Here is a 22,852-nt window from a genome sequence, read left to right as displayed (position 1 = left end):
TTTCTCTCTGCTTGTTCAGGAAGGACCATCTGAGCTCCCCTCCAGTCCCATATGAAGAGCTGCAGAAGCTGTTGGAGGCAGTGCTGAAGCGATGTGCTGACCTTTCCCCAACACAGAGTAGCAAGTGGCAAGTGGTAAATCAAAAGTTGTTGTTACTTGTTGGTAGGACCAAGCAGGACAGGGATGATCCACCTAGCACACTATTTGGATATCGTATATATGTTCTGTCCCCTTCCCCTATGGCTGTTGGGTTCTCTGGTGTTTCCTTTGATCCTCATGCCTCGAGATGGTACCAATCTTTGTCTTTGAAGTAGCTGAAAATGGATGCTGGTGAATGTTGTCTTTCTAAATCAATGAAGATTTGTGGGGCACCACTTGAGCATGCTGCTCTCTTTATGTGTCCAGTACTTTGAAGTAATTTAAACTTCCCCTGCTTCAGGCCCCCACCTTATAGGCTGTGTCAGTCTATTTTTTGGTCAATGAATGTCTCTTGCTGTGACTTCAGACCAAGAGGGTCATCATATGTGCACTGTGATGCCTCAGCAAGGGAGCTGTTAGACACTCTTTGAACTGCAAATCTTTCCCTGTTCCTGGAATACGTAGTTAGTGTGATGTGCTGCTGGGACCTGTGCATTTCTGAGGAGAGAGCCCTAGTGAAAAGACAAGGACTGAGCCTTCTTGCTCTAGGTTTAGAGCCATGTAGGTTTAGATTGTGTGTTTATAGTGGCAAGAGCATCTTGCTGGAGTACCAGAGCTCCAAATGCCTGCTGAACTACCTTTAGACCCAAGTTCTGTGATACCAGATGTCTGTCTGCTCTGCCTGGAGAATGCAGAACTGCTTTCTGCCCCATATGCAGATGTTGGTCAGTCTGTTTGCATACACACAGAGCTTGAGTCCCATTCAGAATAAGGAGCTTCACAGGAAGGAAATTAGGCAGCTAGTAAGGACATCCAGGCTGTGTTTAATGGGAGAAAAGGGGAAATGATTGTACCTCTACTAAGGTATCTCACCGTCAAATGCAGAAGGAGGAGTAGTTCTGAACTGCCAGGCACCAATGTTTTATCATGCCCACCTCTGGTAGTATTTGGAGAAAACCACCTCAACAGGTTAAGGCCTAAAGGCAGACTTTGAGCTCCAAGTGGTTCCCAGTTTGGGCAAAGGATTAACTCTGATGCTGCAGTTGGCTTCTGGCTGAACTCAGTAGGATGCTGTGTGGGAGCATGAGCTACTACATGGATAGTTGCTTACAAATCTGAGCCAAAAGGTTTCAGTGCTGGGCAAGGAGAGGAACTGTTCAGTGTTGTCTGAAGCATAATTGGAAGAAACAAAATTTAAAAAGATACCAAGATTTCCCAGAAGGGTTTGAAGCTCCATTAGCCGAGCTGTTTAAAGCTCAGATTAGAGCAAACTGTGGCAATACAGACTACAAAGACAGGGCAGTGCAGAACTAGTAGCTCAGTAACTCTGTCCTACCTAGGAAGAGCACAGAAGCTCTCTAACTCTGCCCTCCCTGGGGAAATCTCAATAGTAAAAAACCAGTTATGTAAAAGAAGTGAGTGAAGGGAAATCTGTTGTTCCTCCTGCTGCTGGTATCAGAGAGGAAAGCTATTTTTTTCCAACAGTGAACATAAGATTTTAAAGACTTCTGTTCTTTAACAGGGTGATTTCCTATTCTCAGGATCTCAGAGTCGCCCAGCCAACAGAAATCTCAGCAGAGTTCCTCAGAGACAGGGCCAGTTTTTGCTTAACGCCCTCGAAAGTTTCAGAAATGCTTGCAGGTGAGGACAAATCAGGAAGGTGGGTGGGTGGGTGGTGTGTGTGTCCATGTATGTCTGTCCTTCTGTCCTGGTGAGTGAGTTCCTCTACCCAAGACCACCAATGAAATATCACAGGTGAGTTCAATGCATGGCACTTGTCAGTGAAACAAAAGAAGGAAGGATATGTAGTGATAGTGAAAATTTTGTGATACCTTTATGTGTCTCCCAAGAAATTTGCCTGGGACCTATAAGTTTATTTCATGTCTTTGGCCTTTGAGGAGCTGCCTGAAAAGTAGCCAAAACTGATGACAATGTAAGAATGGTTGTATGAAACCATATTTCTGTGCCCTGGAGTGTGTGGTGTCACTGCTGGAGGGGATTAACCATGTAACAAATGTGTATTTGGTCCAGATGCTGGCCTTGGATTTGCTCATGTCTGTGACCTGTTACTGCAAGGGGGTTTCGAGGCACCAACTTTTCCTGTTTTTCTGGATGACAGCTGTCTTTCACCCTTAGCTGTACAGCAGTGGTGTATGAAAACGGATCTGTTTTTAGGGAAGTCTGGCCAACTTAGTTATTTTGCCTTCCATCACTTGCATTTGGTTTGGCTGAGATAATTCAGTCAGAAGCAGTTGTCCCTGTCTGCACTGACCCAGTGTCTTGGGGTGGTGTTACAGGGCACTTGGGTTCTGTCATGGTTTTTACATCAACTGAATGATCCCCTGGCTGATTTTCATGAGGTATTGTGCTCCAGGCACTCTGGCCTGACTGAGAGCCTTTAGTCTTGCCACACTAGGGCTTCCCACAGCAGGTGCTTTCTTCACAGCAGCTAAGTCTTTCTTTGCCACTTGTACTGTTCTGCAACATTGCTGACTTTTAATAGCTTTACTCAAGAGGTAACTCTGATTGCCAGATTCCTGTGTTTCCAACCCATCAAGTGTTTGTGGGGTCCTTAATGGTGAAAGTTGTGATGGAAATGTAGTATTTCCTGACTTTCTTTACAGAGTGAGGCAGAGTCCTCTCTCCTCTGGTATCTGCTTTGTGTTTGTGTAGGTTAGCAGTGGAATTCCAGAGTGACCCCATGGCCCAGGAGAATGCTTTCACTGCCCCCAACTCCAAGAGCAAGGACACTCTGAGCAACTTCTCTGAGTTCTTGTTGAGGATTTGTGACAGTCTCTGCATCCCCATGGTCATGGTAGGGTTTCTTTTGAACTTGGTCTATTCTTTGGGTACTTGGAAAGGTGCTTTCAAGCACCAAGAGTGAGCTGCACAAGATTTTTTTCAGGAAAAGAGCATATAGAGTAAACCAAGAACAGCTGTGGTATTTGCCACCTCTCCAGAGCCAAATGTGGCATTATACAGTTCATGCAAAATGAGAGTGTACGGTCTCAGGGTGGAGACATTCATAAAGATACCATGTAGATGGCAGTATCTTTCTTCAGACTGTGCAATCCCCATAGCCTGCCTGCCATGTTGTCTAATCCATGGCAGCTCTGGCTGTGGCAGAAAATTAGAGTGCCTGAAATGTTCCCCTTTTGCCACTTTTTCCAAACTTTCCTGTGTCCCAGAAAGTGGAGGTATTTTCGTCTGCAATTTTGTTTTCATACTTCTTTCCAGAAGGTATTGAGGAGGCTGCCCAGTTGACACAACAAAGACAGTACTAAGCATTGTCCCTCAGTATGGCCAGGGACACGGTTTAAAAAGCAACAGTGGAGAGTCGCATGTGCTTTAGTGCTCCATACAGACCTGTCACTAAGACACTTTGAGCAGAATTGTCAAAACAATGGGACTCTGGTTGTGGTTCTCAATGTTGAGTAAATTTTGCTTGTGCTTTGCAGCAGGTTCAGGTGTGTGGATTTTTGCAGTTGTTAGGAGATTAGAGATGTTTTGTTTTGTATTTTTTTTAACCAGTCTCTTGGTAGGCAGCTGCAGTGGCATTGCTGTTCTCCTCCCTGAAGGGAGGGTGCAGTGCATGTCCAGTTTGGCAAAGCTGGAATCAGCGTGCTGTTTCTTGCTCATTGAACTTGGGTAAAAATTAATGAACTGTGAGAAAATTGCCCAGTGACCTTCTACAAGAGTGAGTTGAGTCATTCTGTTCTAAACAGTTTAGGGCTGGACTCTGTAGAGACCTTAAATGCCAGTGTTTGCCACTACTGAATAAAGTGCTGAAGCACAGGTGTTAAGAGTTACTGAAGTCAGCTGCACTTAAGCTTATGTCCTATATTGTATGCCATGCTGGAAAATTAGCCATCTGACCTGTAAGAGCAGTTATGTCCAGGGCAATATGGGCAGTAATGTCAGTTGCTGTGCCTTAAGTCCTAACTGGTTGCCAGCTGGCATCAGGAAGAAGTTTCTTGCTTGATGTAATGTCTTGCAGAGTTAGTAGCACAGCTCATAACATTGGCAGAGTGGAGTGTTTGTTGCTTTCAAAGTGCTCTGTAAGCCTGGGTACTTGCTGCCAGGCATTTTGGTAGAACTGTTCCTCCATTTGCTTGGATTTAGAAATCTAACTTTCTGGGTGGGCAGGAGGCTGGGAGAAAGCTGCTGCTTTCAGTGTTTATTGCGTATCACGCACCTGATCTTTTATTCTTTCCACAGAGCTACCTGGAAAGGGCTGTCAGCCCATCAGTGATGGAGGTTTTCATCTCAACACTTAATACCCTCTTTACAGTGGTGCCAAACATGCGGAATAAGTTCTCCGAAAAGCTGGGTATGGGGGTAGTGTGGGATCATGTTCTCTGTGCTCTTAACTGATGGAACTTGCTGCTACTGCATATTACTGAGGCAATGAGCTTAACAAGACTTTATGTGGATGATTGTATTACATGTTTATATGAGTAAGAATAGCGTGTACAGTCATGTTCAGCAGCATGAAAAAGTTATTTGGTCTAGCAATGGCGATGGGACAGATTTATATTAGATAGGTAAGTTGTGTCAGCTTTACTCTTTCCTCTGAAGTATTCAGAATTGACTGTTCCTGTAGAAAGGGTTTATGCTGAAATTATTGGTGGGATTTTACTATGTAGAGATCCTATTTACTCTGTGTTTTCCTTACTCTTTGCACAGCAGAGAGGTGATGTATGGAATTCCTCTATCCTAAACATGTGAAGCTGGCAAATCTTCCCTTCTCCTACTGAGAAGATAAATAAGTCTCCCCTCCAAACCAAACTCAGAGTAGTTTGCTTTGGGAGAGAAGGCCTAGCAAATGTATTCTTACTGAAATGGCTTGTCCTGTTCACCAGGCTTGTGTGGAGATGTGTGGGGATGGTTGTGGGACCTGCCTACTCTTTTCCCTTATTGTACGTGTTCTGTGCTCCTTCGACATTTCTGTCTTGCTTTCTGTCTAGCATCTTCCTCCTTTATCCGACTGACACTGGAGCTGAAGGCCAGGTTTTGCTCTGTACAAAGGTATTGTGATGTGTGTATTGTGAGTAAAAAAAATTGCAGATGGGAAAGCAGATCATGCCTTGTCTAATGCATCTGATTAGGCAAGACGGGAGGCCAAAAGACTCAAGAGTGGTTGTATCTTATTGCAAAATGTAAATGGTAAATGACAGTGGAAAAGCTGGATGTGGGAGAAAGGAGAAGCAGTTGGGTAGGGGGCGGGTGGATTTACACAGTATTGTGAGAATTCTATGCTCTGTCGTGAGCTGCGCAGACAGAGATAAAGCAGCCTGACTTTGGAGTAGTCAAATCAGGGGGTGTTTTGAAAAGAAGTAACAGTAGCATCAGTTCCATCTGAGCTCTGGCTTCCTGGGCACATATTACCACTATCTTTGTTCCTCGTGGTGTGATAATGTATGAGAAATGGGAGGGAGGAGGAAGACTTCAACAGCAGACATTGCAAAGAGTCTTCTGTAGCAAAGGCTAGGATTTCTAGCTTGAGGAGCACCTGGGGAGACTCTCTGTGGATCTGTAGAGATGTTTTACCTCCTCTTTCCTGTGACTGCATCTCATTAAAAGAGTAAACAAAATGCACTGCACCCCTAGTCCAGGTTACTGCTGTGGAAGTTAGAGCAGGGATGTTTGTGCCTGTGAATAGTGTGTGGGGAGAGTGATCAAGGCCTCTGAATACAGTAGCGTGGGGCACTAAGGATGGTGTGTTACAGTGCAAAGATATTTGGTTATGTCCTATTCTGCAAGGAAATCAATTGGAGAGAGGGAGAAATACCTGGAAACAGAGCTGTTCTCACCTTTTTAGTTAACATTTTGGCATTCTTCATTGTTCATCCCTGGAAACACCATTGCTCCAAAATCTCCTTACTTGTGTTAGCCAGTTGAATCAGGTATTGGGAGCCGTCCTCATACACCTCCCATTCTGTGCAGTGTTATGTGAATACAGGTTGTGATGATTGTAAGAGTACCCCACTGTAGTCCTATTGTCCCAAGGTATGTGAACACCTTCACTGTCATCATCGCTAGTGTGCCCGCCACATCTGTGAGATGACTGTCCTCTGGGAGCTCCTCATTTTCCTGGAAGCCCAGGTTGGCTTCCTGGAGTCTTACTGTGATGGGGCAGGTGCTTTCATGTGATCATTCAGTAAAGAGAAGTTCTGGCAGACAGCATGTAATATTAGAAGTATGAAAAGGGTATTTCTAGCCTTCTTCACTGTATCTTTCTGCTCTTCCTCACAGTAATCCTGCCTTGAATCAGGCCTGTTCCAGCTTCCTCTGCAGCTTGTGCCTGAGCCTTTACTCTGCCACAGAGAAGGAGAGAACTTCTTCTCAGGAGGGCAAGTTTGGGGAAAGAGACAAATTACTTTATATAGTTTGAGGCCCCGCCACCCTCTATTTAGGCAATAGGTGCAAAAATAATTAAAAAAAGAAAAAGACATAGGAGGAGGGAAGGGAGGACACACATAAACTCTATTTAGAGAATTTTTTTCCTTTTTTTTTTTTTTTTTTTTTTTTTTTTTTTTAAAGCACGTCCAGCAAGGAGATAACACTCAGAGACTGCCTTTTGAAAAGTTTGGAACCCTACCTGAAATAATGTGTTTCATCTACCTATGGTTTTGTCTACATGGTGGCGCAACTGTGCATGGCTTAATTGAAACAATACTACTTGCCACATATTCATGTATATCTGCAGATTAAGGTCATTTTTCCCTCTGGCATACTCTATAAAGCTTTCCTGTCTATACTGTAACTTTCCGTAATAGGTAAGTCCCAAATAAATGAGATGAAAGTTTCCACATCACAAAAGCCACTTTTCCCACTGGCAGTGGTTGGTCTCCATAAAGGCAGCATCAACAAAGAGCTGGGAACCTCAAACAGAAGTGTGTTTTCATCCTCAAAGCCAGCTCCATTAAACCAGGTCTGACACATCTATTTATGCCAAATCATAGAGGTGCGCTTGCTGTATGCAAACTGTGGGGTAGTAGATTTGCTTTGATATTTCTTACATCAGGAACTTCCCTAATTTGATGTGCTTGAGTTAGGGCAGGCAGATGCTTCCATCCCCATGTTCCACTCTGCTTTGTCGTAGACATTCCTCGTCATTGCCTGCTTGCTCACATTAGTTTTATTTCCAGAGCAAGAGATATCTGAGCTCCTGCAAAAGGGTCTGCCTCAATTAAACTACACCGTTGCTGAAAGCCTTCTTCTCCTGGCTGAAACCCCTGAGCCTTTCCCTTTGGATCAGTCTCTTTGCAGCCACCAACACTGCTTTGTACTACTCTTATACTTTGCCTACACCCTTGGGGACAGGTGAGTGAAGAGTATACAAGGCAAGTGGTTTTGTGGCCATTACATACCCTGTATTGGTAGGTAAGGCATGCCTAATGTTACTGTTTCCACTCCAATCTCCTTGAATGCAGGTTTGTCCCAGAAGCAGAATTATTTTTAGCCGTAAGAAATTTCCTCCTATCAGCACAGGACCACGGAGACTGTCCCCCTCCGTATATACTCAGAGCTGCTCTTTATCTGCTTGCTGTCAGTCAGGACAAAGAGAAAACCCTGGATGCGGTAAAAGATTTCATGCCTACCTCTTGGACCCTTTTTGTTGAAACTAAGGTTTCCCCCCACTCACATCAGCCCTCTTGCAGAAAGTATTTTGACATAGGTGGTGAGCAGTGAATGAGTGAAGAGTGTGCAGTGCATCTACACTCTGGAAAGTTAACTGTGAAAAGCCACTGGGGAGTGTAGATTTGACTGAATAAACTTATGTATGTGTGGGAAGTGTAAATACGTTGGATAGGCTGTGAATTCACATACAGAATATAATAAATTTTATAGCTTCAGTCTCCTGAACACATCTACAGCCTCTGCAGCAGGCTTTCTAGTGTTCCCATATGGCTCTTTGCTGCTGCTGCGCAGCTTTGAGCACTGTATAAAGCCTACAAGTTTCATAGCCTTTGTGATGCAAATAGGCTTTACAAAATGATGTTTAACTGATATATTTGATTGTCTACTTAAAAGGCAGTGTGACTGTTTCTCACAGTAAACTCTCATCACTTCAGCTTTTTGATATTCAATATCTAGTGATTATTTTGTTCTCTCCCCCCCCCCCTTTTCCCTCCCACACACTTACCAGAGGTCATTGTGTGCCATAAAGAGGATCCTGAGTAATCTTCCAGATCTGAGCTTTGTCTACGTCCATTGTCCTCTCCTGCTGAAATTCTTCCTGCACTACCCTGAACTTACGGGGAGATTTGGGCACCAAGTCCTCCAACTCTGGTTTTCCTGGGGAGACTGCAAGCAAACTGAAACTGAAGAAGCTGATTTTGGCAGGTCTCATCAGCTGAGCAGTGCTAACCCGTTACTTCCCATTCTGAAGAGCAATTCCAGCATTCTACTTATTTTACTGGTATGTGACTTTCACAAGGACAGGCTGCTATCCTGGTCCTAATTTAGGGGACTTTTTGGTTCTTAAAGTTCTTAGTGCTGTTATGAGGCCAAGGATTCTGCTAGAAGGGCCCATGTGGATATATGCAGACTTCCGCCTCCCAGGGGAGCCTGGTATGGAAAATGGAACTGCGTATGTGTGTTAGCTCTTTCTCTGTCATCCATCTATTGTGATAGAAAGGGATCTTTTGAGAGTTGGCTAGGGAGGGATCTGAAGGGTGCTGCTGATGTATGCCATGAAAAACCCCATTCCTTTCTCTATCCAGATACACAGCTGAGTACTCCAGCTTCTTCTGTGGCAGCCTTTCAAGAAGCTGTTTTGATAATTTGGGAGCAATGGTTTACTACTGATAGATGAGAAGGGTATGGGGAACAAAGAACTTCAAAAAAGCAGCATGCAGAGAACAGGTTTTGAGGGCATGGCTTTCTGTTTGCTCGGGGTTTTAATTTTGTTTGCTTTTAACTGGAGTCTTGTCAGAGATTTTTGCAGTACTCTTGAGTTTTCAGGACTGCAAATAGCATGTTTTATTGCTCTTAAAAGATAAAATAATAATTTTGGGACAGGGAAAATTAATCCGTGCAGGGCAGAAAGGGACCTTGAAATAGCAGGACTAGTGTGTTTGCCTTTAGCTGGCATAATGAGCTCTGTTAACCTATGTAATAATGACAGAATCCAGATCCTGATGGATGCTCAGAGGCCTTCTCTCACTTCCACCTCTCCCAGCTGTCCTGTCACCCCTCCCCATCAGTAGTCACTCGTCCCATGGCTGTTCAGCCAGTCACACAGTAAAAGCTTGTTAACATTTCCACACAAGAGCATGAGATTGGCCTGTAAGGGCAAGCTGTCCTTTCTTCTCCAGCCTGGTAGAGAAATTCAAACGATGTACCATTGAGAACAGAAACCCATGTCAGCAGACAGTGAAGAAGCAAGGTTTGATTCTGAGTGGGCACCCATAAGGTATTGCAGACAGGCATGTATTTGATATGCTCTAAGACACTATGTAGTAAATTTTAATATTGCAGATTACTGAAATGACTGACAAGAGGGCTCTTGCATAGGGCAGTTCTTTCGCAGTTAGGTAACAACATCCAGGCATTCGATACCATTGCAGAGCATTAGTAAACGTGATCAATGAGATGACATATCAGTACAAATTAAGGAGATGAAGTGTGCCATGAGACTTGCCTACGCTGTTACCTTTGGCAGTAGTTCTGGAACCTATCATTCCATAAACTAAAGCAGATGTATACATCACAGGTCTATCAATAAGCAAAAGAGAGACAGTGGCTCCTTCCCTGAATGATACAGCATTCCTTCTTTCCCTTTTCCATCTTGCCATGTGCTCTTGCAGAAATAAATTAATTTAGCTCTGTCGTGGTCTTTAAAGTGAGTTGTAATAAATCACAGGCTTTGACAATTCACCTTTCAGCTGGGGAAGAGCATAATCAATCTGAATTTAGATGGGCTAATAAAACAGTGCAATATCTTGGGATAAATATACTGTCAGATGTAAACAAAAGTTATGAGGTGAATAACCTCAGCCTGAGAATGGACTGGTAAGGTGGAATGGCCTCTGCATGGTACAGTGAAATAAAAATGAATGTCCTTCCAAGGATGATTTATTTGCTTATCTGCTTTTAATAATTGTCTGGATTAGATAGAACAGATGGTTAGCGGCTTCATCTGAGACCTTGAGCTCCTGAGTAGGGAGGAGGATGTTAACACAGTGATGCATTTACCAGGACCAGGAAGGCTGTGGCCCGTGGTTTGTGCCATTTTGTGCTGTGTGTGTTCATCTGGGGGTGAATGTGATCGTGATCACACATTGTCCCACTTGTCTTCGCTGCGTTCCAGATCTGAGCTGCTCTCTCAGAGAATGGAGATAGGCTGACTGACAATTAGATTCAGGAATGTATTCCTGAATGTCATATGGAGTAGATCTATGTCAGCAGAGCTGATTGTGCAGACAACTCCCTGCTCCTTATTCCTGAAGGTCCCAGATATGGGCAGGAACCAGGCTCAGAACTAGAGTTTTTTCTGGCATGGGCAGCCTGTTCTTATCTTAACTCTTTTCCTTGGCTATGGGGTCCCACAGCTATTCCTTCTCCATTATCCCAGTCTGCATGACTACTGTGTGATAGGGGAAGGCAGCTGGAAAAGGTAGTAGGCTGTCCTGGCCAGCTGTAGGCTTGCTTGCTGAGACCAGTTTTCTGTTTACCTCTTTCAGCTGTACCATTTGCAATGCAGTAGCCAGGACTACTGGGGGAGGAGAGGAAAGGTAGTTCTGACATAATACATGTTGAGATGATCATATTATTTCAGCACTATCAGGCGTTTTCTGCCTGATCTTTGTGGAACTGCATCTGTACATGCTGTGCAGGTGAATTTAAACACCTTAACAACAAAAGTATGCCTGAGTTAAGGCTACTGGCTGCGGGATTCAGCTCAGAGACTCCAGACAGAGCTCTGTAGTCAAGAAGCAGTCTTGTGGGCTGAGTGCTGTGTACACGACTCTTCCATTTTCCATGACTGAGTGATTGCTTGTCTGGTTTATGTACGTTTCATGCAGTTTAGCTGTTATGTTGCTACTGCAGATACAAGGCTGCCAGCCTTTTGAAAATGAGTAACTATGGACTGACTCATAAGCTTGATTTTAGGTAATCATCTTTAATATGCAACCTGATTTTTCAAAACAACAAGCAGACCAGAAGTGCCAGAGGCTCTGTATTCTTGGAAATAGCACCCTGGCTTTAGGATCTCACTTGTCTAAACCTTTGACCATATATGTATGTTACCCCTACACTTGTGTGCTGGATGGGAGTTACATAGCATCCTTTAAACGGGATATTAGCCAGAGGTGCCTATCAGATGAGAGTCCATCTGCTTTATTCAGTTCTCTATTTAATCAGGACATACTTAATCTGAATGGTACTTTATTAGGCTGTTTCCCAAGGCACCAGATTAGCATAATGGTATTAAATAGCAGTGAATTCTGCCTAATCAGGGCAGAAAGGTAATGTGTGTACTTCTTCGCTTGCAGGACCTGGTCTGCTCAAGCTCTGTGGAGGTGGCTTGGAAGGTGTTGATGACTCTAAGGACCTTCCTGGAAAGAAATGAGGATGTCCTTGTCTGTGACCTCCTCCGGAGTCAGTTCCTACAGATTCTGCAGCAGCTGCTGGTAGAGAGCAGCTCAGCCTCTTTACAAGGTGACTCCCCTCTGTGACGTGGTCTTGCTGTAAGATCAACTAGCAGGGTAGATGGCTGAAGTGATGCAGTCTGGGATAAAGCATTTTTGAACTGCTGATGTAGCTTCAGTACTTACCTGCATGAGGAAATTTATGGACAGAATTGTGCTGATTTAGTTTCCTTCTCCAGTGATTCTTATTTTGAAGTTAGAGAGTCTGTTTCTGATTTAGGTTGTTCTGGCTTCAAACTGTGATTGTTAAACAAAGGCAAGGCTTTCTTAAACTGTTGTAAGTGTTCAAGTGGAGAGCTGTGCTGATAAATCTCCCAGCTTGAACAGGGGCTAAACTGGTGACTGAAGGACACCCTCCTTTTTGCCTCTTTTCTGTGCAAAACAGCTTGGTGTGCCTGAGTACACTCGGTTCCCAGGGTACAGGGACTGGGAGCAGAGATTGTTTGAATCATTCATGATATTGATCTCCAAACAGGAACTGTGGTATCACCAGGTCTCATAATTGTATTAAATCTCTCAAAGTTTTAGCAGGGTTGTGACTGGAGGAAATCCCTCTGTTTTCCTTACTAGCCCTGGCTGCAGAGTTGGAACTGTTGTTCCGTCATGAACGGTGCTGTGCAAAGCGGTCCTTGAGCTTGAACTAAAAAAGGGAGCAGTGCTAGGATGTCCTTGGCTCCCCTGGGATAGGGGCCCAGCACAGCTTTTGGTTGTTCCTGAGGGGGACGCTGACACTTGTAACAGCCCTGCTCTGTTTGGGGTGTTTTGTTGTGCAGCAGTTGGGATGGAAGCAACAAGAGGGAAAGTGTTTTTGGCTTACCTTCAGGAAAGTCGGTAGACTGGAGAAGAGTGGGGCTGAAAGCAGGAGCGTGGTAGGGCATGAGGCTACAAGGTTATGGATAAAGAAGGAATGTTGGCATCTGCCAGATCTGATCTTGTTTGGAATTGTATACATTTGGAGTTGTGGTGTCCCTCTGTCACTGATCTAGGGGTGCCAGGTGCTGTGGGGAGGTAGATTGTTTCCTGGTGTGGCAGTCAGACCTATTCCTCCAAACCACTGGTGATGGACACTGGGCTAGAGTGGCTTTTGCAAGATTAGAGCCCTTCTGCTGTGTCTAATATCCCCAGCTCCTCTTCATGCTGCATCTTGAACTCGTTAGCTGAGTTACTGGCAGCCCCATCCAGAAAGTCAAACACCAGATGTGCTCTGGAGACACGACTTCCTTGTCTCCCAGCACACAGGCAGCTCTCTGTGAGGTCTGGGACAGGTAAGTCCAGAGGATCTGCATTCCTGTTCAAACAGTAGCCTGCTCTTAGACAACAAGAAAGCCCAACAGTGGGAGTCCATCAAGAATACGTTCACATTAAAGACACTCGTTAATGTTTCCTCCTCAAAACTGAAAACTCCTGAGCCTTTGTGAAGACATTTTCTGGAGGCGATAGTTGCTTGCTGTAGGTATGGCTGTATCCAATGCAAAGCACTGTTTACAGTGCTGCAGAACAGTGAATATACTAGGGAGGGGGTTGCCCTGCGGAGTTTGTGGTCTGACCAGCTCCATTCTCCTCATATACAGACCTGGTGTGGGGGGCACTCGCCTCTACTGTCTCTGCTCTGCCCTGTGGGGCCAGATGGACAACATTTTCTGGCCTCACAAGATGCTGGAGAACAAATGCTGTGCTGCTGAGAGCTCTGAGGCGCTGCGCTGCTGTCAAAGCACAGGCCTCCAGTGGTGGTCAAGTAGATGGGAAGAGGGTAGTCTGTAAAGGGCTGGTGACTTCTGGCTTATTAAAGGTGTCAATTTGAGTGTGTGGTGACCATGCCCCTTACATGGTTCACTAAGTGTGTAAAAGACCCTAGCCTCCTTTTTCCTCCTCTTTTCCAGCTGTTCCTAGAATGATGTTGGCAGGATCCAGTGTGTAACTCAGGCCAACCCACAGTGGCAGAAAGGGGGCCTGATCCAGAGGGCACTGTAGAGATGAGAATTAAGTTGGGAACATGTGTGTTTGTGCGTGTAAAGGGGGAATACTTCCTCTCCTAACCCACACTCATTCCTGAGCTGGAAAATTAACAATTCTTGGCACACTTTAAGGTACAACAGTTTAGAGTTCACTGACAAGCTAAGCTGTCTGTGCCCTTCTTTAGCTAACAGGAACCTGCCTGTTTTGCTGAGCCTCCTTTTCCTGGTGCAGCTGCGAAGCAACGGTGTCAGGGAGCTGGACAGCACAGACTTCAAACTGCTTCACCAGGGTGAGTTGGTGCATCCATCTTCTCCCAGGGGGCTTTGATCTGTGTTTCTTAAGTGTTCCAATAAGTTAATTAGGGGCTGGCTCTTTGTCCTTTGAGAGAAGGTGTACCTTGCATTACAGTTATGGTTGTTTTGAGATACTTTGATAGCTAGAGCATTGTAAAGAGCCCTGGTTACCAGTTCAGTCAACAAATCATAGAATCGTAGAATGGTTTAGGTTGGAAGGGACCTTAAAGATCATCTAGTTCCAACCCCCCTGCCATGGGCAGGGACACCTCCCACTAGACCAGGTTGCTCAAAGTCCCGTCCAGCCTGGTCCTGTACAAAAACCAGGAATAAACCCCAGCTTCTCTGCCTCCTGCTTTTACAATACATTTGTTGTCTGAAACCTCACAAGGTGGCCAAAGTGTTCTCCTGGCTGTGACATGATTTCAGGGTCTGTGACTGTTGTTCGCTTGGCACATGTTGGTATTGCTGCTGTGCTTTCTGAAACATCCTTCCCTGTCCACACTTGCTAACACACTCCTGTGGGGTTCAGGACACAGGGTTGTCCTGTGAACCAGCCATCAGGGACCAGCAGTCTAGTGAACCTGGGCACTCCTAGGAGCATGAGTCCAGAGTATATGGGTCCCAACCAGCTGCAGGACTTGCGCACTCCACCCCAGGGACATAGAAGATTGGGCTGTGTTTGTTTACTCGCTGTACTGTGACCTGCTGTCTCGTCTGGTGATCCTTACTTGGTGACTTCTCCCTTCTTACGTGGCTATTGGAGGATCATGCAGGCTGTGAAAAAAGAACAGATACCAGAGCAAACTTCAGCTGATCCATCCTCTCATCTGTTCCCTGCTCTGACAAATTGATCTCTCCAGCAGACTTTGAAGGACTGTCCCCCGTCAATTTGAAATGTTCCATGTCTTGGGGCTGCTTATGTTGTCCTTGTAAAGAAGCAGTATTTCTCAGTCATTCATTAGCCAGGGGAACTGGGGTTGTGGAAGAAGCATGTCCTCTTTATACCAGCCCTTTTTAGCTGCTGTGATTTCAGAACATAGCTCAGCTGCTCCCAAGAGTCACAAGCTCCTTCTGCTCTTGCTTTCTGCTCTGTATTTTTCAACACAACTCTCCCCCTGCCCCAGCCACCTCCCTCATTCCCTGCTTGGCTCCCCAGGCTATGTTCTTCAGGGGTGAATGTGCAGAGCACACTCCTCTGATAAGGCCTACGTGAAACCAGCTCGTAGACAGAAGGGGTGTGGGGAGGCGTATTGATGTGTGTTTTTTGAGAACTACTTACTCAGACTTTAAGCTTTTCAAAATATCTCCTATGACAGTTTTGCTGAGCCCTGCCATCCTGGATTTCCCTCCCAAACTCTTGCTAAACGTTGTTCATAAAGGTTTGGTGCTTACAACAAACATGGCGCGTTTATTTCTAGTGTGAGCAGAGTTGGTGAGAGTGGAGGAGTACAGCTCTCCACTCCCCAGTCTGGTCACTATGTGAGACAGGCACATGGCTGTTTATGCTTGACCTAGTATTAGGATCAAACTCACTCTGTGGAAACAGGTGACTTATAGTCTGTTGCTCTTGGATTCATTACTGCCCAATGTTATATGTGCCCATACCCTGTTCTATTCCCCCCTCCCCATTATCATCCTCCACTGCACTGTTTGGTCTAAAGCAAACACTCTAGGGCAGATGCCTATTGCTTTGTCAGTACCATGCTCTGTTTATTTTCACTTCAGGTTGTATCGCTCTTGTCTGAATTCTCTCCCTTCTGACTGACTTCTTTCTTGTGCTCAGGTGCTCTGTTATGTTGGTGTCTGTTATGCATGTTCTTTTGTTTCCAGTCAGTAATCTCTGTGGGAAATGCAGGCCGAGGGACACTGACCTCCTGCAGCCATCCTTGAATTTTCTGTACTGCAGCCTTCATCAGACAACACCTTGTAGTCAACAGAGAGGTGAGGCAAGATTGTATTGATTGCTAAGTTAATCTCAGCAAGGTTGTAGTTTGGCCATCAGAGACTGTGTTCTAACTGTCTCAGCAGGTAAGTTGGATTTTTCCCCTTCTAGACACAGCATTACAGTTAACAAAGACCATTTTGTATTTGGGATGGAGTGTTTTAGGTTGAGGGTTTTGTTTTGGTTTGGTTTGGTTTTGCTGCCTTCTGATGATTCAGGAATTGGCTGCTGAGAGTCAGAACCACAGTATTTTTCTTGTTCATAAAACACAGCAGTGCCTTGTTTGAAATGTCCTGGTATTCTCATAGTTCAAAAAATTAAACAATAATAGACAACAGCTCTAACCAACCTTCCAGCTGTGTTAGCTGAAAGCTAGTCATTTTATTAGCTGGCTGAGTGGTCACTTGTGCTGTGGGAGATGAATACCAGCATAGCGGACAGCCTTACCCTGATGAGCTGTGGCGGCTGGGGCTGCCTCAGTGCAGTAGGGGTGTGCTCTGTACTTCTCTTCTGCTTGTCAAGCTGGTTTAACCTGTGTCATTCCATCAGCCTCTCTGATTATGTTTCTCCCACACAGCTGTGGCTGTACTGCTCTCCAATGTGTCCTTGCTAGAGCTCCTGCAGAAGGTTTTGGAGTGCACCTGGTTGTGGTCCCCTCCCACTGAACCTGCTTACCTGTCATCTGAGGATGCCTTGCTGTGCTCTGGGTGGCTGTTGGTTGCATCCCTCTTACTTTATCAGCATCGCTACAATACTGAGGTTAGAACCACTCTAGTGTTCCGGTCCAGGTTATGGATAAACCTTAAAAAAAAAAAATAAATCTTTATTAGCAGAGGAAAGTGGTTTGATTTGTCCTGGAATCTGCTTGCCTTGGTTGCTCTTTCGTTATAGTCGACAAGTTATTCCTTGCTGCACTTCTGCAGCAGGACTGGAAGCTAGAGTGTTGTTGAAGGCTGAAACCCAAATCATTGGAGAGTTAGAGAGGGGCAGAAATCCTGGGGGGAAAAGTGCATACCCAGCCCTCCTTATCCAAATCACTTTCCTCTTCAGGACAGAGCAAAATACATTTTAAGGCCTTTCTCAAAGGAAGGCTGGGAGTGGGAGACATAGCTCCCATGTTGTAAAGTGCTTTTTTGGTACTAAAATGATCTGATCAATAGTGGAACAGTCACAATCCAAATCTATTGTTGGCAAGTGAGTACTCAGTATTAGGACGCTCATATGAATGTGGATAGCTGTCATTTTATTTGACGTTTTGCAGTCCGACAAGAGAGCTAAGTTGGAGTTGTCAGCTGAAAGTTGAATTACAACTTTGAGGGAAGCACTTTCTAATGACAACACAAGGGGATAACGTTTCCATTTGAAGTATCTACCCAGGCCTCTCTCCCTCTCTTGATATGGAGTTAAACAGCATGTCATGAGTTGTGAGCTCTGCCCAGCAGAGTGTGTTCTTTGGGAGTCGGTGCATCTATTCGTGGATGATAAAATCACAGTAAGAATATGCATGCATCTGTACAAAGAGCCAAGGATTGGTTTTCTAATGCTGAAGGAAGGCTTTTTCCAAAAGGCCAAACCAGACCAAGTTGGCACCAGTTACTTCACAGGTGTGCTGCCTCTGCTTAGGTCTTAGAGCACGGGACTTGTATGGACTGTCAGCTGTGTGAATGCATAGCAAGACCTGCCTGTCTCTGCTCTATTAATGGGTGAGCACAATTTACCTTCTCCATTTCCAAGTCAGGGCTGGGCCTGGGTGGTCAGTGTTGTGCCAGTCCCAAAAGGGATTCAGTTCTAGCAGCTAGTGTTGACTTTCAACTTGTGGGATTGACTCTCTTAGCTCATATTGATCCTTGAAGTGCAATCATTTAGTAGTTTATAAGCCTGTTGTCTGGCTTCGTTGGTACTTCACAGAATCACAGAATCATCAGAGTTGGAAGGGACCTCTAGAGATCATCTAGTCCAACTCCCCTGCTAAAGCAGGATTGCCTAGAGCACATTACTCAGGACTGCATCCAGGCGGGTCTTGAAAATCTCCAGGGAAGGGGACTCCACAACCTCCCTGGGCAGCCTGTTCCAGTGCTCTGTCACCCTCACCGTAAAGAACTGTTTCCGTGTATTTGAACGGAACTTCCTGTGTTCTAACTTGTGCCCATTGCCCCTCGTCCTGTCACTTGGAACCAATGAAAAGAGCCTGGCTCCATCCTTCTTCAACCCACCCTTTAGATACTTGTATGCCATAATAAGGTCTCCCCTCAGCCTTCTCTTCTCCAGGCTAAAGAGTCCCAGCTCTCTCAGCCTTTCCTCATAAGGGAGGTGCTCCAAGCCCTTAATCATCTTAGTTGCCCTTCGCTGGACTCGCTCCAGCAGTTCCCTGTCCCTCTTGAACTGGGGAGCCCAAAACTGGCCACAGTATTCCAGTTGTGGCCTCACCAGTGCCGAGTAGAGGGGGAGAATGACCTCCCTCGACCTACTGGCCACACTCTTCCCTATGCAGCCCAGGATTCCATTGGCCTTTTTGGCGACAAGGGCACATTGCTGGGCCATGGATAATTTACTGTCTACCACAACCCCCAGATCCTTCTCCTCCAAGCTATCTCCCAGCAGGTCCGCCCCTAACCTGTACTGGTGCCTAGCATTCTTCCTCCCCAAGTGCAGGACTTTGCACTTGGTTTTGTTGAACCTCATTAGGTTCTTCTCTGCCCAGCTCTCCAGCCTGTCCAGGTCACGCTGGATGGCAGCACAGCCCTCTGGGGTGTCAGCCACCCCACCCAGTTTGGTATCATCAGCAAACTTGCTGAGGATACACTCTGTCCCCTCATCCAGGTCATTAATGAATATATTAAACAAAATAGGACCAAGTATTGACCCCTGGGGGACACCACTGGTTACAGGCCTCCAACTAGACTCTGTGCCGCTGATCACAACCCTCTGAGTCCTGTCCCGCAGCCAACTCTCAATCCACCTCACTGTCACCTCATCTAGCCCATACTTCCTCAGCTTCCTAATGAGGATGTCATGGGAGACAGTGTCAAAAGCCTTGCTAAAGTCAAGGTAGATGACATCCACGACTTTCCCCTCATCCAGCCAACCAGTTATAACATCATAGAAAGCTATCAGATTGGTCAAGCACGATTTACCCTTGGTAAATCCATGTTGACCACTTCCAATAACTTCCTGTTCCTCAACGTGATTGGAGATGACATCCAGAATGAGTCGCTCCAATACCTTCCCAGGGACAGAGGTGAGACTAACCGGTCTGTAGTTCCCTGGGTCCTCCTTCTTGCCTTTTTTGAAGATTGGAGTGATGTCGGCCTTCCTCCAGTCCTCAGGCACCTCTCCTGTTCTCCATGACCGTTCAAAGACGATGGAGAGTGGTCTAGCAATAACATCCGCCAGCTCTCTCAGCACTCGCGGATGCATGCCATCAGGGCCCATGGACTTGTGAATGTCCAGCTTGGCCAAGTGGTCTCTGACCAACCCCCTTTTCCAGAGAATGTAAACTTTTCTTTTTTTCCTGAGGTCCAGCCAAAGTTCTCTATTTAGCCAGGCTGGTCGTCTTCCCCGTCTGCTCGTTTTTCGAGACAAGGGGATGGCCTTCTCCTGAGCTTTTAAGAGCACCTGCTTGAAGTATGCCCAGCCTTCCTGGGCACCTTTGCTCTTCAAAACTGCCTCCCAAGGGACACTCTCGACCATGCTCCTAAACAGGCTAAAGTCTGCCCTTCGGAAATCCAAGGTGGCAGTTCTGCTGGCTCCCCGCCTTACGTGATCAAGAATTGAAAATTCTATCATTTCGTGATCACTGTGCCCAAGGCGACCTCCAACCTTTACATCCTCCACAAGACCTTCTCTGTTAACAAACAGTAGGTCCAGTAGGGCACTTCCCCTAGTTGGTTCCTTCACCAGCTGTGTTAGGAAGTTGTCTTCCACACACTCCAGGAACCTCCATGACTGTTCCCTCTCTGCTGCATTGTATTTCCAGCAGACGTCTGGGAAGTTGAAGTCCCCCACAAGAACAAGGGCAGATGATTGTGAGACCTCTGCCAGCTGCTTGTAGAATACTTCATCGGCTTCTACATCCTGATTAGGAGGTCTATAACAAACTCCCATCACGATGTCTGCCTTATTGGCCTTCCCCTTAATTTTTATCCATACACACTCAGTGTTGTCATCCACACTGTTAAGTTTCTGGCATTCAAAACTGCCCCTAACATAGAGGGCCACCCCACCACCTCTTCTTCCTTGCCTATCCTTTTTGAAGAGTTGGTAGCCATCCATTACAGCACTCCACTTGTGTGTGTCCTCCCACCACGTTTCTGTGATGGCGACTATATCATAGTTTCCTTGCTGTACAATGGCCTCCAGCTCCTCCTGTTTATTTCCCATGCTGCGTGCATTAGTATAGATGCACTTCAGCTGGGCTGATTGCCCTGCCACTTTCTTGGGGGGACAAGCCCTAATTCGCACCTGATCATACTCAGGCACTACTGTAGCTACCAAATTATCACTACCCCTCGTGCCTTGGCTGTCACACAATTCACCATCCCCCACCACCACTGGGACAGGCTGCAAGACCTTGCTAACACTTTTACCCAGAAGCACTGGTACGCTTCTCCCAGGCACCACTTTTGTAATCCTGGTCTCATCCCCGTCCCCCTTCAAACCTAGTTTAAAGCCCTGTAGATGAGCCCTGCTAGCTCTTGTCCCAGGATCTTTCTTCCCCTTCGGGTTAGGCTTCCCCCACCTGTTGCCAGCATGCCTGGTTTCCTGTAGATGAGCCCATGATCAAAAAAGCCAAAGTTCTGCCGGATACACCAGTCTCGGAGCCAGGAGTTAATTTCCTGACTCCTCCTATTTATCCCCTGGTCAACCCCTGCAAATGGTGGGATAGAGGAGAACACTATTTGTGCTCCCGATCCCTTAACCAGCCGTCCCAGGGCCCTGAAGTCATTCTTCATTGCCCTTAGACTTCTGGTACCTACCTCATCACCACCTACCTGAAATATCAGTAGTGGGTAGTAATCTGATGTCTTAACCAGGGAAGTGAGTTTTCTCCTTATGTCCTTAATTCTGGCCCCAGGAAGGCAGCTGACTTCCCTGTGGGATGGGTCCGGTCTACAGATAGGGCCCTCTGTTCCCCTCAGAAGGGAGTCACCTAGCACAATTACCTTCCTTTCTTTCTTGGTTGAGGAAGTCCTGAGGAAGTACTTTACTGGCTTGTTGTGCTGTGACCTGCAATCCAGAATCCTTCTTACACCAGAGATGGGGAAAGAAACTTGAGATGCAGGTGGCAAATGGAAGTGTTTCATAGAATCACAGAATGGTTTAGGTTGAAAGGGACCTTGAAGATCATTGATTTCCAGCCTCCCACTCCTCCCACTAGACCAGATTGCCCAAGGCCACATCCAGCCTGACCTTAAACACCTCCAGGGATGGGGCCTCAACAACTTCTCTGGGCAACCTGTTCCAGTGCCTCAACACCCTCAAAGTGAAATTTCTTCCTAATGTTTAATCTAAACCTGCCCTCTTCCAGTTTAAAGCCATTCCCCCTCATCCTGTCGCTACATGCCCTAGTAAAAAGTCCTTTCCCAGCTCTCCTGTAGGCCCCCTTTAGGTACTGGAAGGCCCCAATAAGATCTTCCCAGAGCCTTCTCTTCTCCAGGCTGAACAGCCCCAACTCTCTCAGCCTCTCCTCATAGGAGAGGGGCTCCAGCCTTCAGGTCATCCTTGTGGCCCTCCTCTGGACGCGCACCAACAGGTCCATGTCCTTCTTATGTTGGGGACTCCAGAGCTGGACGCAGTACTCCAGATGGGGTCTCACGAGAGTGGAGTAGAGGGGCAGGATCACCTCCCTTGACCTGCTGGCCACACTTCTGATGCAGCCCAGGATACGGATGTGGTTGTTTCAAGGATGCTTCAGCATTTCTAAGCTTCAGTGTTTGTCATCTTCTGGTGAGGGAGAATGAGAGGGGATAAGAGGAAGACTCACTTCTCTTGCTGCTTTCTGCTGCAGTATTGCTGAAGCTGCACAAAGCATCCTGGAGGCCCTTGTAGAGAGTCTTTGGCCTTTGTGGCTGTGAATGTGAGCTGATGCCAGGCTGTGTCCCTAAGCCTGCAGTTTTTTAGAGGGGAACAATGGCTTCAAGAAATGTGAGTTGCCCACATTCATCTCAGGCTGGTGTTAATAGTGAGGACTTGTCGGGCCATAGCAAGCTTGCATCTTAACTGTGTTACTGCTACTGGCTTTAGCAAAACCCTGTGGATAGACATGTGTCACGGATGGTAGGCTGTTAAAGGCTTTGGCTCGTCAGTTCTTAGACAAGTAACCACTGACACCCTGTTGCTGGAGGTACTCCTAGCTCTCCTATTGACCATTTTTCTCTTCAGAAGATGGTTGAAGGAATCAGCCCTGCAGTCCTTACGCCTGCCCTCCCATGCCAACTCTCTGCCTTACTGAAGAGCTTGAACCCTTCTGGGGCTCTTGTGAGCCTTCATGCCATTGCTGCTGGATGGCTGCTCTGTGATGGAAACAGTGTTTTGCAGACTGCCCTCTCAAGCCCACCTTTCCTATTTCCCCTAGTTTACAACTTCCTAACCTCCTCTGCCTCCTTCACCCATCTCATAGTTCCCAGCCCAGGGCTCTTTGCAGGCTTCCCAGCTCCAGCAGGCAGGGCCAGATTCTTCTTGTCGCTGCTGGCTTTTGAGTGCCTGGCTCCACAGTCTTGCTGACTGACTGCATGGCTAGGGTACAGCCATGTTTGGTGATGGCTGTTCCTGCTAGTCCATGTGCTTGTCAGTCTGCCAGCCATGTGCCAGAGAGCCTGCAGGGAGCAGTGAGAGCGAGACAGGCAAATGAGTTGCACTAT

General features: G+C 46.3%; 1 protein-coding gene across 1 annotated transcript in view; it reads left to right on the top strand.

Moving 5' to 3' along the window:
- The window catches only part of LOC309681866 (coiled-coil domain-containing protein 134-like), a gene marked incomplete at its 5' end in the record, with an annotated part of 52,760 nt that overhangs the window by 13,193 nt on the left and 16,715 nt on the right, over positions 1–22,852 (top strand). The window contains 13 exons of the mRNA XM_082495834.1: positions 20–134; positions 1,661–1,779; positions 2,812–2,953; positions 4,357–4,468; positions 5,106–5,166; positions 6,394–6,491; positions 7,290–7,464; positions 7,575–7,722; positions 8,291–8,563; positions 11,643–11,808; positions 13,939–14,043; positions 15,881–15,991; positions 16,570–16,751. Of these exons, the coding sequence (XP_082351960.1) occupies positions 20–134; positions 1,661–1,779; positions 2,812–2,953; positions 4,357–4,468; positions 5,106–5,166; positions 6,394–6,491; positions 7,290–7,464; positions 7,575–7,722; positions 8,291–8,563; positions 11,643–11,808; positions 13,939–14,043; positions 15,881–15,991; positions 16,570–16,751 (1,807 nt within the window). The remainder of the gene's footprint in view (positions 1–19; positions 135–1,660; positions 1,780–2,811; positions 2,954–4,356; positions 4,469–5,105; positions 5,167–6,393; positions 6,492–7,289; positions 7,465–7,574; positions 7,723–8,290; positions 8,564–11,642; positions 11,809–13,938; positions 14,044–15,880; positions 15,992–16,569; positions 16,752–22,852) is intronic.

The sequence above is a fragment of the Vanellus vanellus genome (assembly GCF_965231255.1).
Source record: "Vanellus vanellus genome assembly, chromosome: 1".
Classification (NCBI taxonomy): domain Eukaryota; kingdom Metazoa; phylum Chordata; class Aves; order Charadriiformes; family Charadriidae; genus Vanellus; species Vanellus vanellus.
The sequence above is the reverse complement of the archived record's forward strand: the minus strand, read 5'-3'. Positions and strand labels throughout refer to the sequence as shown.